The sequence below is a fragment of the Chiloscyllium plagiosum genome, unplaced genomic scaffold (genome assembly GCF_037043375.1).
Source record: "Chiloscyllium plagiosum isolate Xiang-an unplaced genomic scaffold, Cpla_swu_hap1 HiC_scaffold_9, whole genome shotgun sequence".
NCBI lineage: Eukaryota > Metazoa > Chordata > Chondrichthyes > Orectolobiformes > Hemiscylliidae > Chiloscyllium > Chiloscyllium plagiosum.
This window is the reverse complement of record NW_028270147.1, coordinates 744053-757686: the sequence shown is the minus strand read 5'-3', so window position 1 is coordinate 757686 and position 13634 is coordinate 744053. Positions and strand designations below refer to the sequence as shown.

General features: G+C 46.7%; 1 protein-coding gene across 7 annotated transcripts in view; it reads right to left on the bottom strand.

Moving 5' to 3' along the window:
• col11a1a (collagen, type XI, alpha 1a) overlaps positions 1-13634 on the bottom strand; it is a 490074-nt gene that overhangs the window by 43753 nt on the left and 432687 nt on the right. For all 7 annotated transcript variants that reach the window (XM_087990322.1, XM_087990323.1, XM_087990324.1 and 4 more), the window contains 4 exons: positions 11900-12007; positions 10902-10955; positions 10504-10557; positions 6208-6261 (listed from right to left, as the gene is read on the bottom strand). In XM_087990322.1, coding sequence (XP_087846448.1) covers positions 6208-6261; positions 10504-10557; positions 10902-10955; positions 11900-12007 — 270 coding nt within the window. The remainder of the gene's footprint in view (positions 1-6207; positions 6262-10503; positions 10558-10901; positions 10956-11899; positions 12008-13634) is intronic.

The window sequence follows — 13634 nt, the reverse complement described above, 5'->3', positions numbered from 1 at the left end:
CCTGGTCTGCCCTTCAGTCCATCACCTCCTTCAGTCCCTTCAGTCCATCACCTCCTTCAGTCCCTTCAGTCCATCACCTCCTTCAGTCCCTTCAGTCCATCACCTCCTTCAGTCCCTTCAGTCCATCACCTCCTTCATTCCATGTCAGGGCAGGTTTGGTCTGTCTGCCAGAAAACCTGAAAACTGGGTTAATGAGAATGACTCAGAGATCCAGGGGTTAAAATGTAATCCGTGCTAGGATTCTTCAGCACCAACATCCAAGACAATATTCTACTGAGAGTTAAGAATAGAGTGGTGCTCATCAAGATCAGAGATAGTGCTCATTGGAAGGAACACCTTAAGAATTTCTTCAACTGAGGCTTAGCTCTTAACTGAGTGCCCTAAGTTAGCACAAGCCAAGCCAGGCGTGAGATTGAAATGGTATTTGACAGCTGAGAACCAGTCAGATGGACTCCCTGAAAACAGGTGGTGGAGACTTACTCTTGGCACAGCCTCACCTCTGTCATCTGGAAGAATGAAAGCGTGATAGGAAAGGTCAAAGGCACAATAATTGTGACCATCTTCAACAAAACAGTTGTGGCAATTTGCTGTAACTACAAAACAATGTTCATACTGTTCTCCGCCCAGTGGCTGAAGACCTCCTCCTGGAGTCACGATGAAGATTTGATGGAACGAGGGGCACAGTGAATATGGTCTTCATGGTAAGACAAGTCAAAGAAAAATGCAGGGAATAGAAACATGTCACCTTTGACCTCACAAAGGTCTTCGACCCTGTCACTGGGAAGGGATCATGGAACAGGGTAAAAACAATGACTGCAGATGCTGGAAACCAGATTCTGGATTAGTGGTGCTGGAAGAGCACAGCAATTCAGGCAGCATTCGAGGAGCTTCGAAATCGATGTTTCGGGCAAAAGCCCTTTATCAGGAATAATCCTGATGCTCCTTGGATGCTGCCTGAACTGCTGTGCTCTTCCAGCACCAGGGATCATTGAACATCCTCCTCAAATTTCGCAGCCAACAAATTCTTCAGCATCGTCTGCTGCACAGCAACTGCAAGCTTGGCTCTTCACTCCTGATCCATGTTTACCATGTTCCCCACTACAAAATCTTACCCCATTATCCAATCAGCTTCCTACTGGATCTTCTCTTTCAGACAAATGGAAAGTTGTTCCAGCTGTCTAGAACCAAGACAATTGAAACCTTGGTCACCAAGTTGTAGAAGCTGTTGGAGTGTACACAGATTCAAGGACCAATCCAACATCACTGTATTCTCAGAGCTCTGTGACACAATGGGTCTGAGCTAATCATTTATCCTATATCTGACAGCTTTGCTGCAGCACGCAGCTATCAAGATCCACAAGGAGCCACTGGATAATGTGGATCAATTCCCAAACATTGGGATCCTCCAATATCAGTGTCCTCTCTCCAGCAAACATGCCCAGCTTTGAGGTGCTAGTTACCATCCACCAGCTATACTGGAGAACTCACATCATCCACAATCCAACACCAAATCCCTGAAACCAGCTCTTTACCTTGAGCTCCATCACTGCCCCAGGTCGTCGGGAAGGGCAGAGGAAACACCTCAGGGCCTTCCTCAAACACAATACCCTCCCAACTTTGGAAGGATTGCTGACACAATATCACCCAGACTGGAGGAGAAGCATCTCTAAAAGGTACCAACAATTCTGATAGGTCCAGCTGGGAGGCTACAGCAAGCAGTGGAAGGAGCTTAGAAAAACGGAAACATCCCGAGTCGCCTCCTCAAACACTACCTGACTTCCTCAGCCTCACGTCCCCAACCAGAATCCCGATAAAACCCCTGCCCCCATCCCCAACCCCATCCCAACCACATATGGCAGGGTGAGTAGATCCAGCATCAGAATATTCAATAACTGCACGGCCCACAGCCTGGGTCCAAAGGGATCCACTGACAAAGAGATCTAAAAGAACGTAGGAAGGTGCTGGCAACCCAGAAAGAGCTCACCACATGATTCAGCAAATAGTGTATCACAGCCTTACGGGCTACATGTCCATATAGAACATAGAAAAGTACAGCACAGAACAGGCCCTTTGGCCCATGAGGATTAATCCTAATGTAAAATAAAATAACTTAACCTATGCACCCCTCAATTTCATTGCTATCCATGTACATGTCCAGCAGTCGCTTAAATGTCCCCAATGACTCTGTTTCCACCACGACAGCTGGTAACGCATTCCATGCATTCACAACTCTCTGCGTAAAGAACCTACTCTGACGTCTCCTTTATACCTTTCCCCTAATATCTTCAAACTATAACCCCTCATACCAGTCAATCCTGCTCTGGGGAAAAGTCTCTGGCTATTGACTCTATCCATGCCTCTCCAGAGAGAAAAGTCTGAGCTTATTCAACCCCTCTTCATAAGGCAAGCCCTCCAATCCAGGCAGCATCCTGGTAAACCTTCTTTGCACCCTCTCCAAAGCCTCTGTATCTTTCCGATAGTAGGGCGACCAGAACTGGACACAATATTCCAAGTGTGGTCTCACCAGGGACTTGTAGAGCTGCAGCAAAACCTCGCGGCTCTTAAATTCGATCTTCCTGTTTATGAAAGATAAAACACCATATGCTTTCTTAACAACCCTACCACTTGGGTGGTAACTTTGCGGGATTTATGTACTTGTACACCCAGATCCCTCTGTTCCTCCACACTGCCAAGAATCCTGTCTTTAATCCTATATTCAGCATTCAAGTTCAACCTTCCAAAATGCATCACTTCGCATTTATCCAGGTTGAACTCCATCTGCCATTTCTCTGCCCAGCTCTGCATCCTGTCTATGTCGCGCTGCAGCCTGCAGTATCCCGCAATACTATCAACGATACCTCCAACCTTTGTGTCATCTGCAAATTTATTAACCCACCCCTCAACCTCCTCATCCAAGTCATTTATAAAAGCTACAAAGAGCAAAGGCCCAAGTACAGAGCCCTGTGGGACTCCACTCAACACTGACCTCCAGGCAGAATACTTTCCATCTACAACCACCCTCTGCCTTCTGTCAGCCAGCCAATTCTGAATCCAGACAGCCAAATCTCCCTGTATCCCGTACATCCTGACTTTATGAATGAGTCTAACATGGGGAACCCTATCAAATGCCTTGCAGAAGTCCATATACACCACATCCACTGCTTGACCTTCATTGACCTGACTTGTCACCTCCTCAAAGAACTCAAGAAGTCTTGTGAGGCATGACCTGCCCCTCACAAAGCCATGCTGACTGCCGTTAACCACACTTTGCTTTTCCAAATAGTCATAAATCGTATCCCTCAGAATTCTTTCCAAAACCTTGCTGACTATAGATGGAAGACTGACTAGTCTGTAATTACCAGAGATTTACCTATTCCCCTTCTTGAAAAGAGAAACAACATTCACCTCCTTCCAATCCTCCGGCATGACATGATTGATCACATTAAAAATGGGCTGTTTTAACACCATGCAGAAGGCAAACAATAATCAGTCAGACTGCACATACTAAACCAAACAGCTACTGTTAGAATGGTTCCACAATTGGATAGCACTTGATAAACAAGCCAGAGGGTGCCAATAGCTGCAACCACATCCAATCTAAGATGATAGTCCAGCTTGTAACATAGCTGATACTCACTTAAAGCAAAATATGTTGATACAAAAAAATCCATTTCGTGTAAATTGAAAGAAGATGCCCATATTCCTGTCCCATTTTTGAAATTACCAGGAGTCTAAGGAGCCTATAGCTTTCCCCAGAAAGCCATTGCTTTCTCCAGCCTAATACACTGACCAATCAGCACAACCAATCAGTACCCGTTATGCCCTGTCATATAAATTGTGATGCTTTGGAATTTGGCATTCTTGCAGTTGTCCTGATGGGAAGTTGCAGAAACTTGTCCCCATGTCCTGCATCACCAAACGAATGTGCCTAAATATGGTTCATATCTTCCAATTTGCTGCCAAGAAAAGAAAATCATTTTGAAAAATAGTCACAGCTGTAAAATAGAAAGCAAAAGGTGCAAACCTTGACCTACTCTTGGTAAATAAGGCAGGGCAGGTGACTGAGGTGTCAGTGGGGGAGCACTTTGGGGCCAGCGACCGTAATTCTATTAGATTTAAAATAGTGATGGAGAAGGATAGACCAGATCTAAAAGCTGAAGTTCTAAACTGGAGAAAGGCCAATTTTGACGATATTAGGCGAGAACTTTCAAAAGTTGATTGGGGGCAAATGTTCACAGGTAAAAGGGACGGCTGGAAAATGGGAAGCCTTCAGAAATGGGAAAATGAGTCCAGAGACACTATATTCCTGTTAGGGTAAAAGGAAAGGCTGGTAGGTGTAGGGAATGCTAGATGATGAGAGAAATTGAGGGTTTGGTTAAGAAAAATAGACAATAGCTGCAGGAGTAGGCCATTCTGCCCTTCGAGCCTGCACCACCATTCAACATGATCATGACTGATCATCCTCAAGGGTATACATATGGAAGCATATGTCAGGTGAGATAGAGTGAATCCTTACAAAAGTAGCCGTATACTTAAGAGGGAAATCAGGAGGGCAAAAAGGAGACATGTGATCGCTTTGGATGTAGTGGAGGCTGGTACAATTGTTACATCTAAGAGGCATTTGGATGGGTATATGAATAGGAAGGGTTTGGAGGGAAATTGGCCAAGTGCTAGCAAATGGGACTAGATTAGATTGGGATATGTGGTCAGCATGGATGGGTTGGACCGAATGGTCTGTTTCCATGCTGTACATCTCTATGACTCTATGAGGAAAGGGACAGCAATTTGAGTACGGTGAGGTAACCATATCTCGGGCTGGACAGAGGTGACCGACACAGTAATCCAATATTTGCTTCAGGTCAACCCAAAGTATTGTGGCAGTGACTTCATCAAGCTGAGATTGTAAATATAAAACCATCTTCAGGTCTGACGTGGTGAGGTTTGTCCATTCAAGCTCATTAAATAGCTTTGATAAATGGAATTTGCCTGGGACATATTGCAGTCTCAGAGGAGACAGAAACTGAGTATCCAACAGGCTGTTGTCAGATTATGCAGGTTAAAAGTAGAAGGTGCTGAAGAATTGCAACTAAAGATTGTTATGAGCTGCATCACTCCAGGGTTTACTCAACACGAGCAGAATAATTTCAACCTGATTAATTGTTTCTGAATTGAGCTGAAGATAGGGAGGAAAAGGAAAATGTCAATGTGTTCCAGAGGAAAAGATTTCAAATGACTTTCTTGAATATTGAAATGCAATAAAACTCTACTTAATGAACCTTGACCATTCAGAAATCAATAACGAATCCTCTATTCCAAATCCATTAATAAAGGTTGCATTTCAGATGCTGGAGATCAATAAACATTGAACAGACTGAAATAAATGAACACAACATCCAACATCAACACAGATCTGGCTCACACATCGAGAGGCCGTGAACTGAGAACGGACCCAGATCCGCAGCAGGTCAGGAATTCCCACCCACAGCTTCAACAGCAGCTGCTCCAAATAATTTCCTTCTATTCATTCACGGGATACAGGCGGAACTAGGGAGTGGGTGTAGGGGCCGGAGGGGGTGACGGAGATAGGGAGGGGGTGTAGGGGCTGGAGGGGGTGACGGAGATAGGGAGGGGGTGTAGGGGCTGGAGGGGGTGACGGAGATAGGGAGGAGTGTAGGGGCTGGAGGGGGTGACGGAGATAGGGAGGGGGTGTAGGGGCTGGAGGGGGTGACGGAGATAGGGAGGGGTGTAGGGGTTGGAGGGGGTGACGGAGATAGGGAGGGATGTAGGGGCTGGAAGAGGTGACGGAGATAGGGAGGGGGTGTAGGGGCTGGAGGGAGTTATGGAGATAGGGAGGGGTGTAGGGGTTGGAGGGGGTTACGGAGATAGGGAGGGGTGTAGGGGCTGGAGGAGGTGATGGAGATAGGGAGGGTGTGTAGGGGTTGGAGGGGGTGACGGAGAGAGGGAGGGGGGTAGGGGCTGGAGGGGGTTACAGAGATAGGGCGGAGTATGGGGGTTGGAGGAGGTGACAGAGTTAGGGAGGGATTTAGGAACTGGAGGAGGTGACAGGGAACATTGTTAGAGAGAGAGCCAGTGTAATTGAGCTTGAAGTGATGGGTGATTAGGTCTTTATGTACAATGAGTGGATTGAAACCTGATTGGGGTTCCCCACCTCCCCACACTCTGAGTAGCAGCAGTGAGCATTCTTACCCGTTTCCCAGGAGGTCCCGGCGGCCCTGCTTCTCCTGATGGTCCGGGAGGTCCCTGAAATACATCAAAAACTCAACTCAGTGACTGACGTACTCTCATAACAAACTACAATGTGCATCTTCAACGCTCGAATTCACTGCTCAGAAATGGGCCATTCACATCTGTCCTGTGTCGAGGATTCTTCTCCAATGTACCCACATTATTCCTCTCCAACCCATCCCTGTGGGAGTGAGTCCCACATTTCACCCCCATCCCTCTCCTGTGAGTGGGAGTCCCACATTCCCGATGGGATTTATTCAGGACTCTGTGATGTTGATTGTTTCGAGTTCTTGATTCCCAGATACATGAAGACTTCTTTTTTGCGTTAGTTTTATCAAGTCTCTGCACAGTTTCTCGACCTGTATGAGATCACCTCTCAGGTTTTGTCCAATCAGAATAACTGGTGATATAATTGCACTGAAACTAAATTTCTACAATTTCCACGATAGTGAAGGCTTAATTCATACCCTGACAGTCGTGTGAAAATAACAGCTTTGAATATATTTCCAATTTAATTTAATTGGATGCACCCTTTCTGCTCTCATTCTTAATGCGTAGTTTTGTATTTGCTTTAAAACGAAATCTCCAGTTAAAATTAGAACAAAGGAAAATACAGCACAGGAACAGGCCCTTTGGCCCTTCAAGCCTGTGCCAACCCAATTTGCCCTTCCATACTAAAGCTGTCTTCACTCCTATTCCCTTCCTATTCATGTGTTTGTCCAGGTGTTTCTGGAGTGCTGCTGTTGTGTCTGCTTCCACCACCTCGTCTGGCAGCACATTCCAGACACTCACCACTCTTCGTGTGAAAGACTTCCCCCTTTGCACCTTGAACCTGTGTCCCCTAGTATTTGACCCCTCCACCCTGGGGAAAAGTCTCATTCTATCCATGCCATTCACAATCTTATCAGGTTGCCCCTCAACCTCCTGCGTTCCAGTGAAAACAAAACACATCGAGTTAGACTCCATCTGTCACCCCCTGAGAAAAGGAACAGGAAGTGACTTCACCACAGGAAATAACATCACCAACGCAAAGAAACCCAAACGTAAAATAGAAAGCAGGAATTATGTACACTGCTTTGTCTGAGGCCCACTGAAGATGTTATCTAGTATGGTGACAAAAAGTCTGGTAATGAATCTGACAGCTCAGTGAGCAAATCTGCATCCAAAACCTCAGCCTGACCTTCAAATCTTCTCAAAACTCACTAAAACTAACCCAGTCTATCCAACCTTTCTTCATAACTAAACTCCCCATACCACGCAACATCCTGGTAAACCTTTTCTGTGCCCTCTCCAAAGCATCCACATCCTTCTGGTAGTTTGGTGACCAGAACTGTACACAATATTCCAAGTGTGGCCGAACTAAAGTTCTATAAAGCTGCAGCATAATTTGTCTATTCTTATACTTAATGTCCCTTCCAATGAAGGCAAGCATGCCACAGGCCTTTTCCACTCCTTTACCTACCTGCGCTGCCACCTTCAGTGATCTATGGATCTGCACACCCAGATCCCTCTGCATATCAATGCTCCTAAGGGTTCTACCATACACTGTATAATTTCCACCTGTACTTGACCTTCCAAAATGCATCACTTCACATTTGTCCGAATTAAACTTGATCTGCCATTTTTCTGCCAACACCTCCAATTGGTCTATATCCTGCTGTTGGAGGCAACACCCCCTCTGACTCCACCAAGGGCATGCAAGTCCTGGGCCTCCTCCACCGCCAAATCTAAGCCACCTGACGACTGGAGGAAGAACACCTCATCTTCCGCTTTGGGATCCTTCAAACACACTGCACCAACGTTGACTTTACTGGTTTCCTGATCTCCTCTTTTCCCACCTCATCCCAGATCCAACCCTCCAACTCGGCACCACCCTCTTCAACTGTCCTACCTGTCCATCATCCTTCCCACCTATCCACTCAACCCTCCTCTCCAACCAATCACCATTATTCCCACCTGCATCTACCTATCGCCTTCCCATCTACCTTCCCCATCCCCACCCTCCTATTTATCTCTCAGCTCCCTTCCCCAAACCCCATTCCTGATGAAGGGCTTATGCCCGAAACATTGACTCTCCTGATCCTCAGATGTTGCCCCAACATCAACAATGCACCAATCAAATTACAGACAGTGACTGCTTTCTTCAAAGATCAGTTGATAAACGGTTTGGCATGTGGCAAAGACATCTTCAAAAAACAGGATTACAGCAGCACAGAATGGTCTGTGCCTGGAGGAGGCCATTCTGCCCACCATCTCTCTTCTGGTTCTGCAAGAGTAGTTCACTTAGTGACACTCCATAAGTTTTAGTTATGAAAATTGGCCATTTACCCCATCCAGTCTGAACTTCCATTCAATGAGATTATGGTTGACCTGATAAACCACAACTCCACTAGCCTGCCTTCACCCTGTAGTCCTTCACATTCTCCTTTCCAAATAATGATCCAATTCTCTGTCGAGGGTCATGATTGGATATACCTCCACTGCACACTCAGGCAGTTCATTCCAAATACTAATAACTTAAAATGTAATAAATAGTACCTCCCATCATCATTTCTTTCTCAGCTAACTTCTTTAAAACTGAGAACTCATGATCACAAAGAGAGTGGGGACAGTTTCTCACGATTAACCCTGTGAAGATCGCTGATGATTTTGAACATGTCCATCAGGTTGCTTTTCAGCCTTCCTTTCTCCAATGAAAATATTCCTAGCTGAGGAAGATAGGAACAGCAGGAGGCCATTCAGCCCACTGGCCTTGCCATATAATTCTAGATCATGGCTGCTCATCTAATTCAATGCCATTATCTCCCCCATATTCTTTGATGTCCGTGGTATCCAGAAACCTATTGAACTCTGTCTTGAAGCTGCTCAATGACTGAGTTGCACAGCCCTCTGGGGTAGACAATTCCAAAGATTCCCCCAGTCTCTGAATGACATGATTCCTCCTCATCTCAATAACTTGCCCCTTATTATGAGACGGTGTCCCTGGTTTTAGGCTCACGAGCCGTCCAGGAGAAATATACTCTCTGTCACCCGAGCATGTCTTGTAAAAACTTCAGAAGTTTCAAAGGATCAATCTTGCATTCTTCAAAACTCTGGGGAATACAGTCACGATGATGACACAAAGATACGTGGAGGGACAGATAGTGCTGATGAAGTGGGGAGGCTGCAGCAGGACTTAGACAGGCTGGGAGACTGAGCAAAAAAGTGCCAGATGGAATACAATGTGTAAATGTATGAGGTTATGCACTTTGTTACAAAGAATGGAAGTACAGATTATCTTCTTAATGGGGAAAGGTTTTGGAAATATGAAACACAAAGTGACTTGGGAATTCCTGGTTGAGGATTCTCTTAAGGTTAACATGCAGGTTCCATTGGCAGTTAGGAAGGCAAACGCAATGTTAGCATTAATTTCAACAGGGTTAGAATACAAGAGCACAGATGCACTGCTGAGGCTGTATGAGACTCTGGCCAGGCTACATTTGGAATATTGTCAGCAGTCTTAGCTCCATATCTAAGGAAGGATGTGCTGGCATTGGAGGGCATCCAGAGGACGTTTACAGGAATGATCCTGGGGATGAAGGGCTTGTCATATGAGGAGGGGTTGAGGACTCTAGGTCTGTACTCGATGGAGTTTAGAAGGCTGAGGGGGTGGATCGAGTGGACATGGGGAAGATACTTCCACCAGGAGGAGAGACTAGGACCCGAGGGGACAGCCTCAGGGTGAAGGGATGACCCTTTCGAACTGAGGTGAGGAAGGATATTTTCAGCCAGAAGGTGGGGAATCTGTGGAACTCAATGCCACAGAGGGCTGTGGAAGCCAAGTCACTGAGCGTTATTTAAGTCAGAGATACATAGATTCTTGATTAGTAAGGGGGTCAAGGGTTACAGGTACAGGGCAGGAGAATGGGGTTGAGAAACATATCAGAGCTGAAAATGTGTTGCTGGAAAAGCGCAGCAGGTCAGGCAGCATCCAGGGAACAGGAGAATCGACGTTTCAGGCATGAGCCCTTCCTCATTCCTGAAGAAGGGCTTATGCCCGAAACATCGATTCTCCTGTTCCTTGGATGCTGCCTGACCTGCTGCACTTTTCCAGAACCATTCTAATCAAGACTCTGGTTTCCAGCATCTGCAATCCTTGTTTTTACCATGTTGATTCTGCCTAATGTTGCATTATTTGCATAAATGTGCATTAACATTTCCTTTATAACAGATACACACACACGCGGACACCCATGCATTATTGTGAAAGGTACTCACAGGTTGTCCTGCCTCTCCATCTTCACCTTTCTCACCAGGAATTCCATCTGTTCCCTGCAATAGATATCACATTTTACTTAATGCATACAAAACATCACAGACGTGTCACTCTCTCTAATTACTTTTCTGAACCAATTTGCATAACATTCCTCTAATATTTAACTAGTTCCTGTTAACAAAAGCATTACAATGAGCCAGGTGTGTTCCTGTACAGTTAGTAAATGTAGGAAGCAATGCGGAGACCACTGCTATAATCAACGTCTGCTGTGCACAAACCAAAACTCAACGTTATTCCTTTATTTTGGTTCCATTTCTCCAAAATGATGAAGGTTTCTTTGTGACAGAACATAGTAAGCACCTGGCAGCACGGAGTTGAAAGAGGAAGGACTGGTACTTACTGATGGTCCTGGTTCCCCGGGAGGTCCTGGATCCCCAGGAAAACCAACAGGACCCTAAAGGAGAGAGCATCAACAGAAATGAACAGTACTGGGTTATTCAATAGACCCAACCCCACACCATTCACAAGGACCACCCCCATCATCCAACACCACACCCATTAGCCCTCATGCTCCCATCACTCCCACCCCATCATTCCCCACACCACCACCCCACCCCTTCCTCATCATCCCAAACACACCCACCCTAAACACACCCACCTCATCACACCCCCACACCATCAACACCCACACCCATCACTCCCATCACCCCCAAACACACCCACCCCATTAGCCTCCCACAACTAACACCCACACACCATCCCCCCAAACCACTCACTCCACACGTCACCCCCACCATCCCTCCAACATCCATCATTCTCACCCCCACACCATTCACCTCATCCCCATTGCCCCACCAACACCCATCAGCCCCATTCCCCGAACTACCAGATCATACCCCTACACTTCCCACAGCCCACCCACCACAGTCCAACACCAATCTCCCAGACACCCAAAACCCCACCTCTACACCTCTGAATGACCCACACCCTCAGATCCTGGCCTTAAACCTCTAACCCCATACTCTACCTCTTAAAAATTCAGTCACGCCACCCCACACCCCCAAGCTCCTGCCCCAACACCAGACCAACCCCCGACATTTGGACTGTCGATGGGATGCAGGAGGGAATATCTGAGGGAGGTGTTGTGAGTGAGAATGAGAGCAATCGGGGGAGTGAGGTAGTGGTGGTGGAGAGGTTGGGAGGATAAGGGGAGTTTGACAGGTGTTTGAATGAAGAAGGGTGAAGGGGATGATGGAGAGTCGGGGAGTGACAGTCTGGATGGGTGAGGGAGTGAGGGTGAGCATGAGGCTTAGGGTTGGGAGTTTGAGGGGTGAGGAAGGTGCGAAGGGAGTTTAATGGTGGAAACGATAGGGACATAGAACATAGTGTCTCACTTACCGGGTTGCCTTTTGGCCCATCATCTCCTGGTGGGCCTTTGGGACCAGCCGGACCAGCTGCCCCTGGGGGCCCCGCCTCCCCCTTGTCACCGATATCACCTTTAGGCCCCTGAAACAGAGACACAAAATGCTGATGAACCCATTGGACATCACTATAGACACAGCAAGAGGCCATGCAACCCCTCCATTGGACACGATTATAGGCACAGCAAGAGGCCATTCAGCTGCTCCATTGGACACCACTACAGGCACAGCAAGAGGCCATTCAGCCCCTCCATTGAACATCCCCAAAGGCACAGCGAGAGGCCAATACGCCCTTCCAGTTGGATCTGTCAGGTCCTCAGGTCATGGCTGAACTGCACCAACCTTGTTTTCCACCTTAATCTCTCTCTCTCTAACTGAGTAAACCTCTCCTTCAGAATCTAAATTTCCCAATTCACCCGATGACTCAAAACTCAGGAGATTACAGTCCAGTTGATTCAACCCGGCCTCATCATTAAATCCTTTCTGCCCCGGGATCATTCTGGTGAATCTGATCTGCCTCCTCTAAGGCCAGTCTCCCCTTCCTGAGGCATCAGGCCCAGAACTGAACCCAAAACATGTTTTTTTCACTTGTGGGACATTGGCGTATTTATTGCCCGTCCCTAGTTGCCCTCTTGAGAAGATGGGGGTGAGCTGCCTTCTTGAACCGCTGCAGTCCATGTGCTGTGGGTTGACCCGCAATGCCCTTAGGGAGGGAATTCCAGGATTTTGACCCAGCGACAGTGAAGGAATGGCGATATATTTCCAAATAAGGATGGTGAGCAACTTGGAGGGGAACTTGCAGGGGGTGGTGTTCCCATGAATCTGCTGCCCCTGTCCTTCCAGATCGAAGTGGTCATGGGTTTGGAAGGTCTGTCTGAGGAGCCTTGGTGAATTTCCATTGATTGTGATTCATAAAAACAATATAGATGAGAATGTGGGGGGATGATAATTAAATTTGAGGGTGACATAGATTGTCCAGGTGGTTGACAGTGAGGTGGAAGGTGATGCGTTTACAGGAGGTTGGTCAGATGGGAGGTGGAGTTTACCCTGATAAATGTGAGGTGATGCACTTTGGCAGAAGTAACAAGAAAAGGAATGACTCAGTGAATGGCAGGACACTAGGAAACTTAAAGGAACAGAGGGATGTTGGGGAGCTTATGCACAGATGCCTGAAGGTAGCAGGACAGGGTTAATAGGGGAATTAAGAATGAACATTGGACACTTGCCTTTATCTGTTATGGGTAGATTATAACAGCAGGGAAGTTATGCTGGAGCTGTACCGGATCTTGGTGAGGCTTGGTTCCCACATTATAGGAATGATGTGATTGTACTGGAGGGGGTACAGAGGAGATTCACCAGGATGATCCCTGGGATGGAGTGTTTCAGTAATGAGGAGAGGCTAGATAAGCTCGGGTTATTTTCTTTGGAGCAGAGAAGGCTGAGGGGTGACATGATTGAGATTTACATAACTGAAGGGTAGAGATAGAGTAGACATGGGGAACCTGTTTCCCTTGGCAGTGAGTTCTAGATAAACATTGTCCCATTGGACAGACACAGCATGGGTTCATGAAGGGCAGGTCACGCTTAACTAATCTACTGGAATTCTATGAAGATGTTCCAAGCAAGGTGGACACTGGGGACCCAGTGGATGTGGTGTATCTAGATTTCCAAAAGGCTTTCGATATGGTCCTGCACTAGAGGCTGCAGCATAA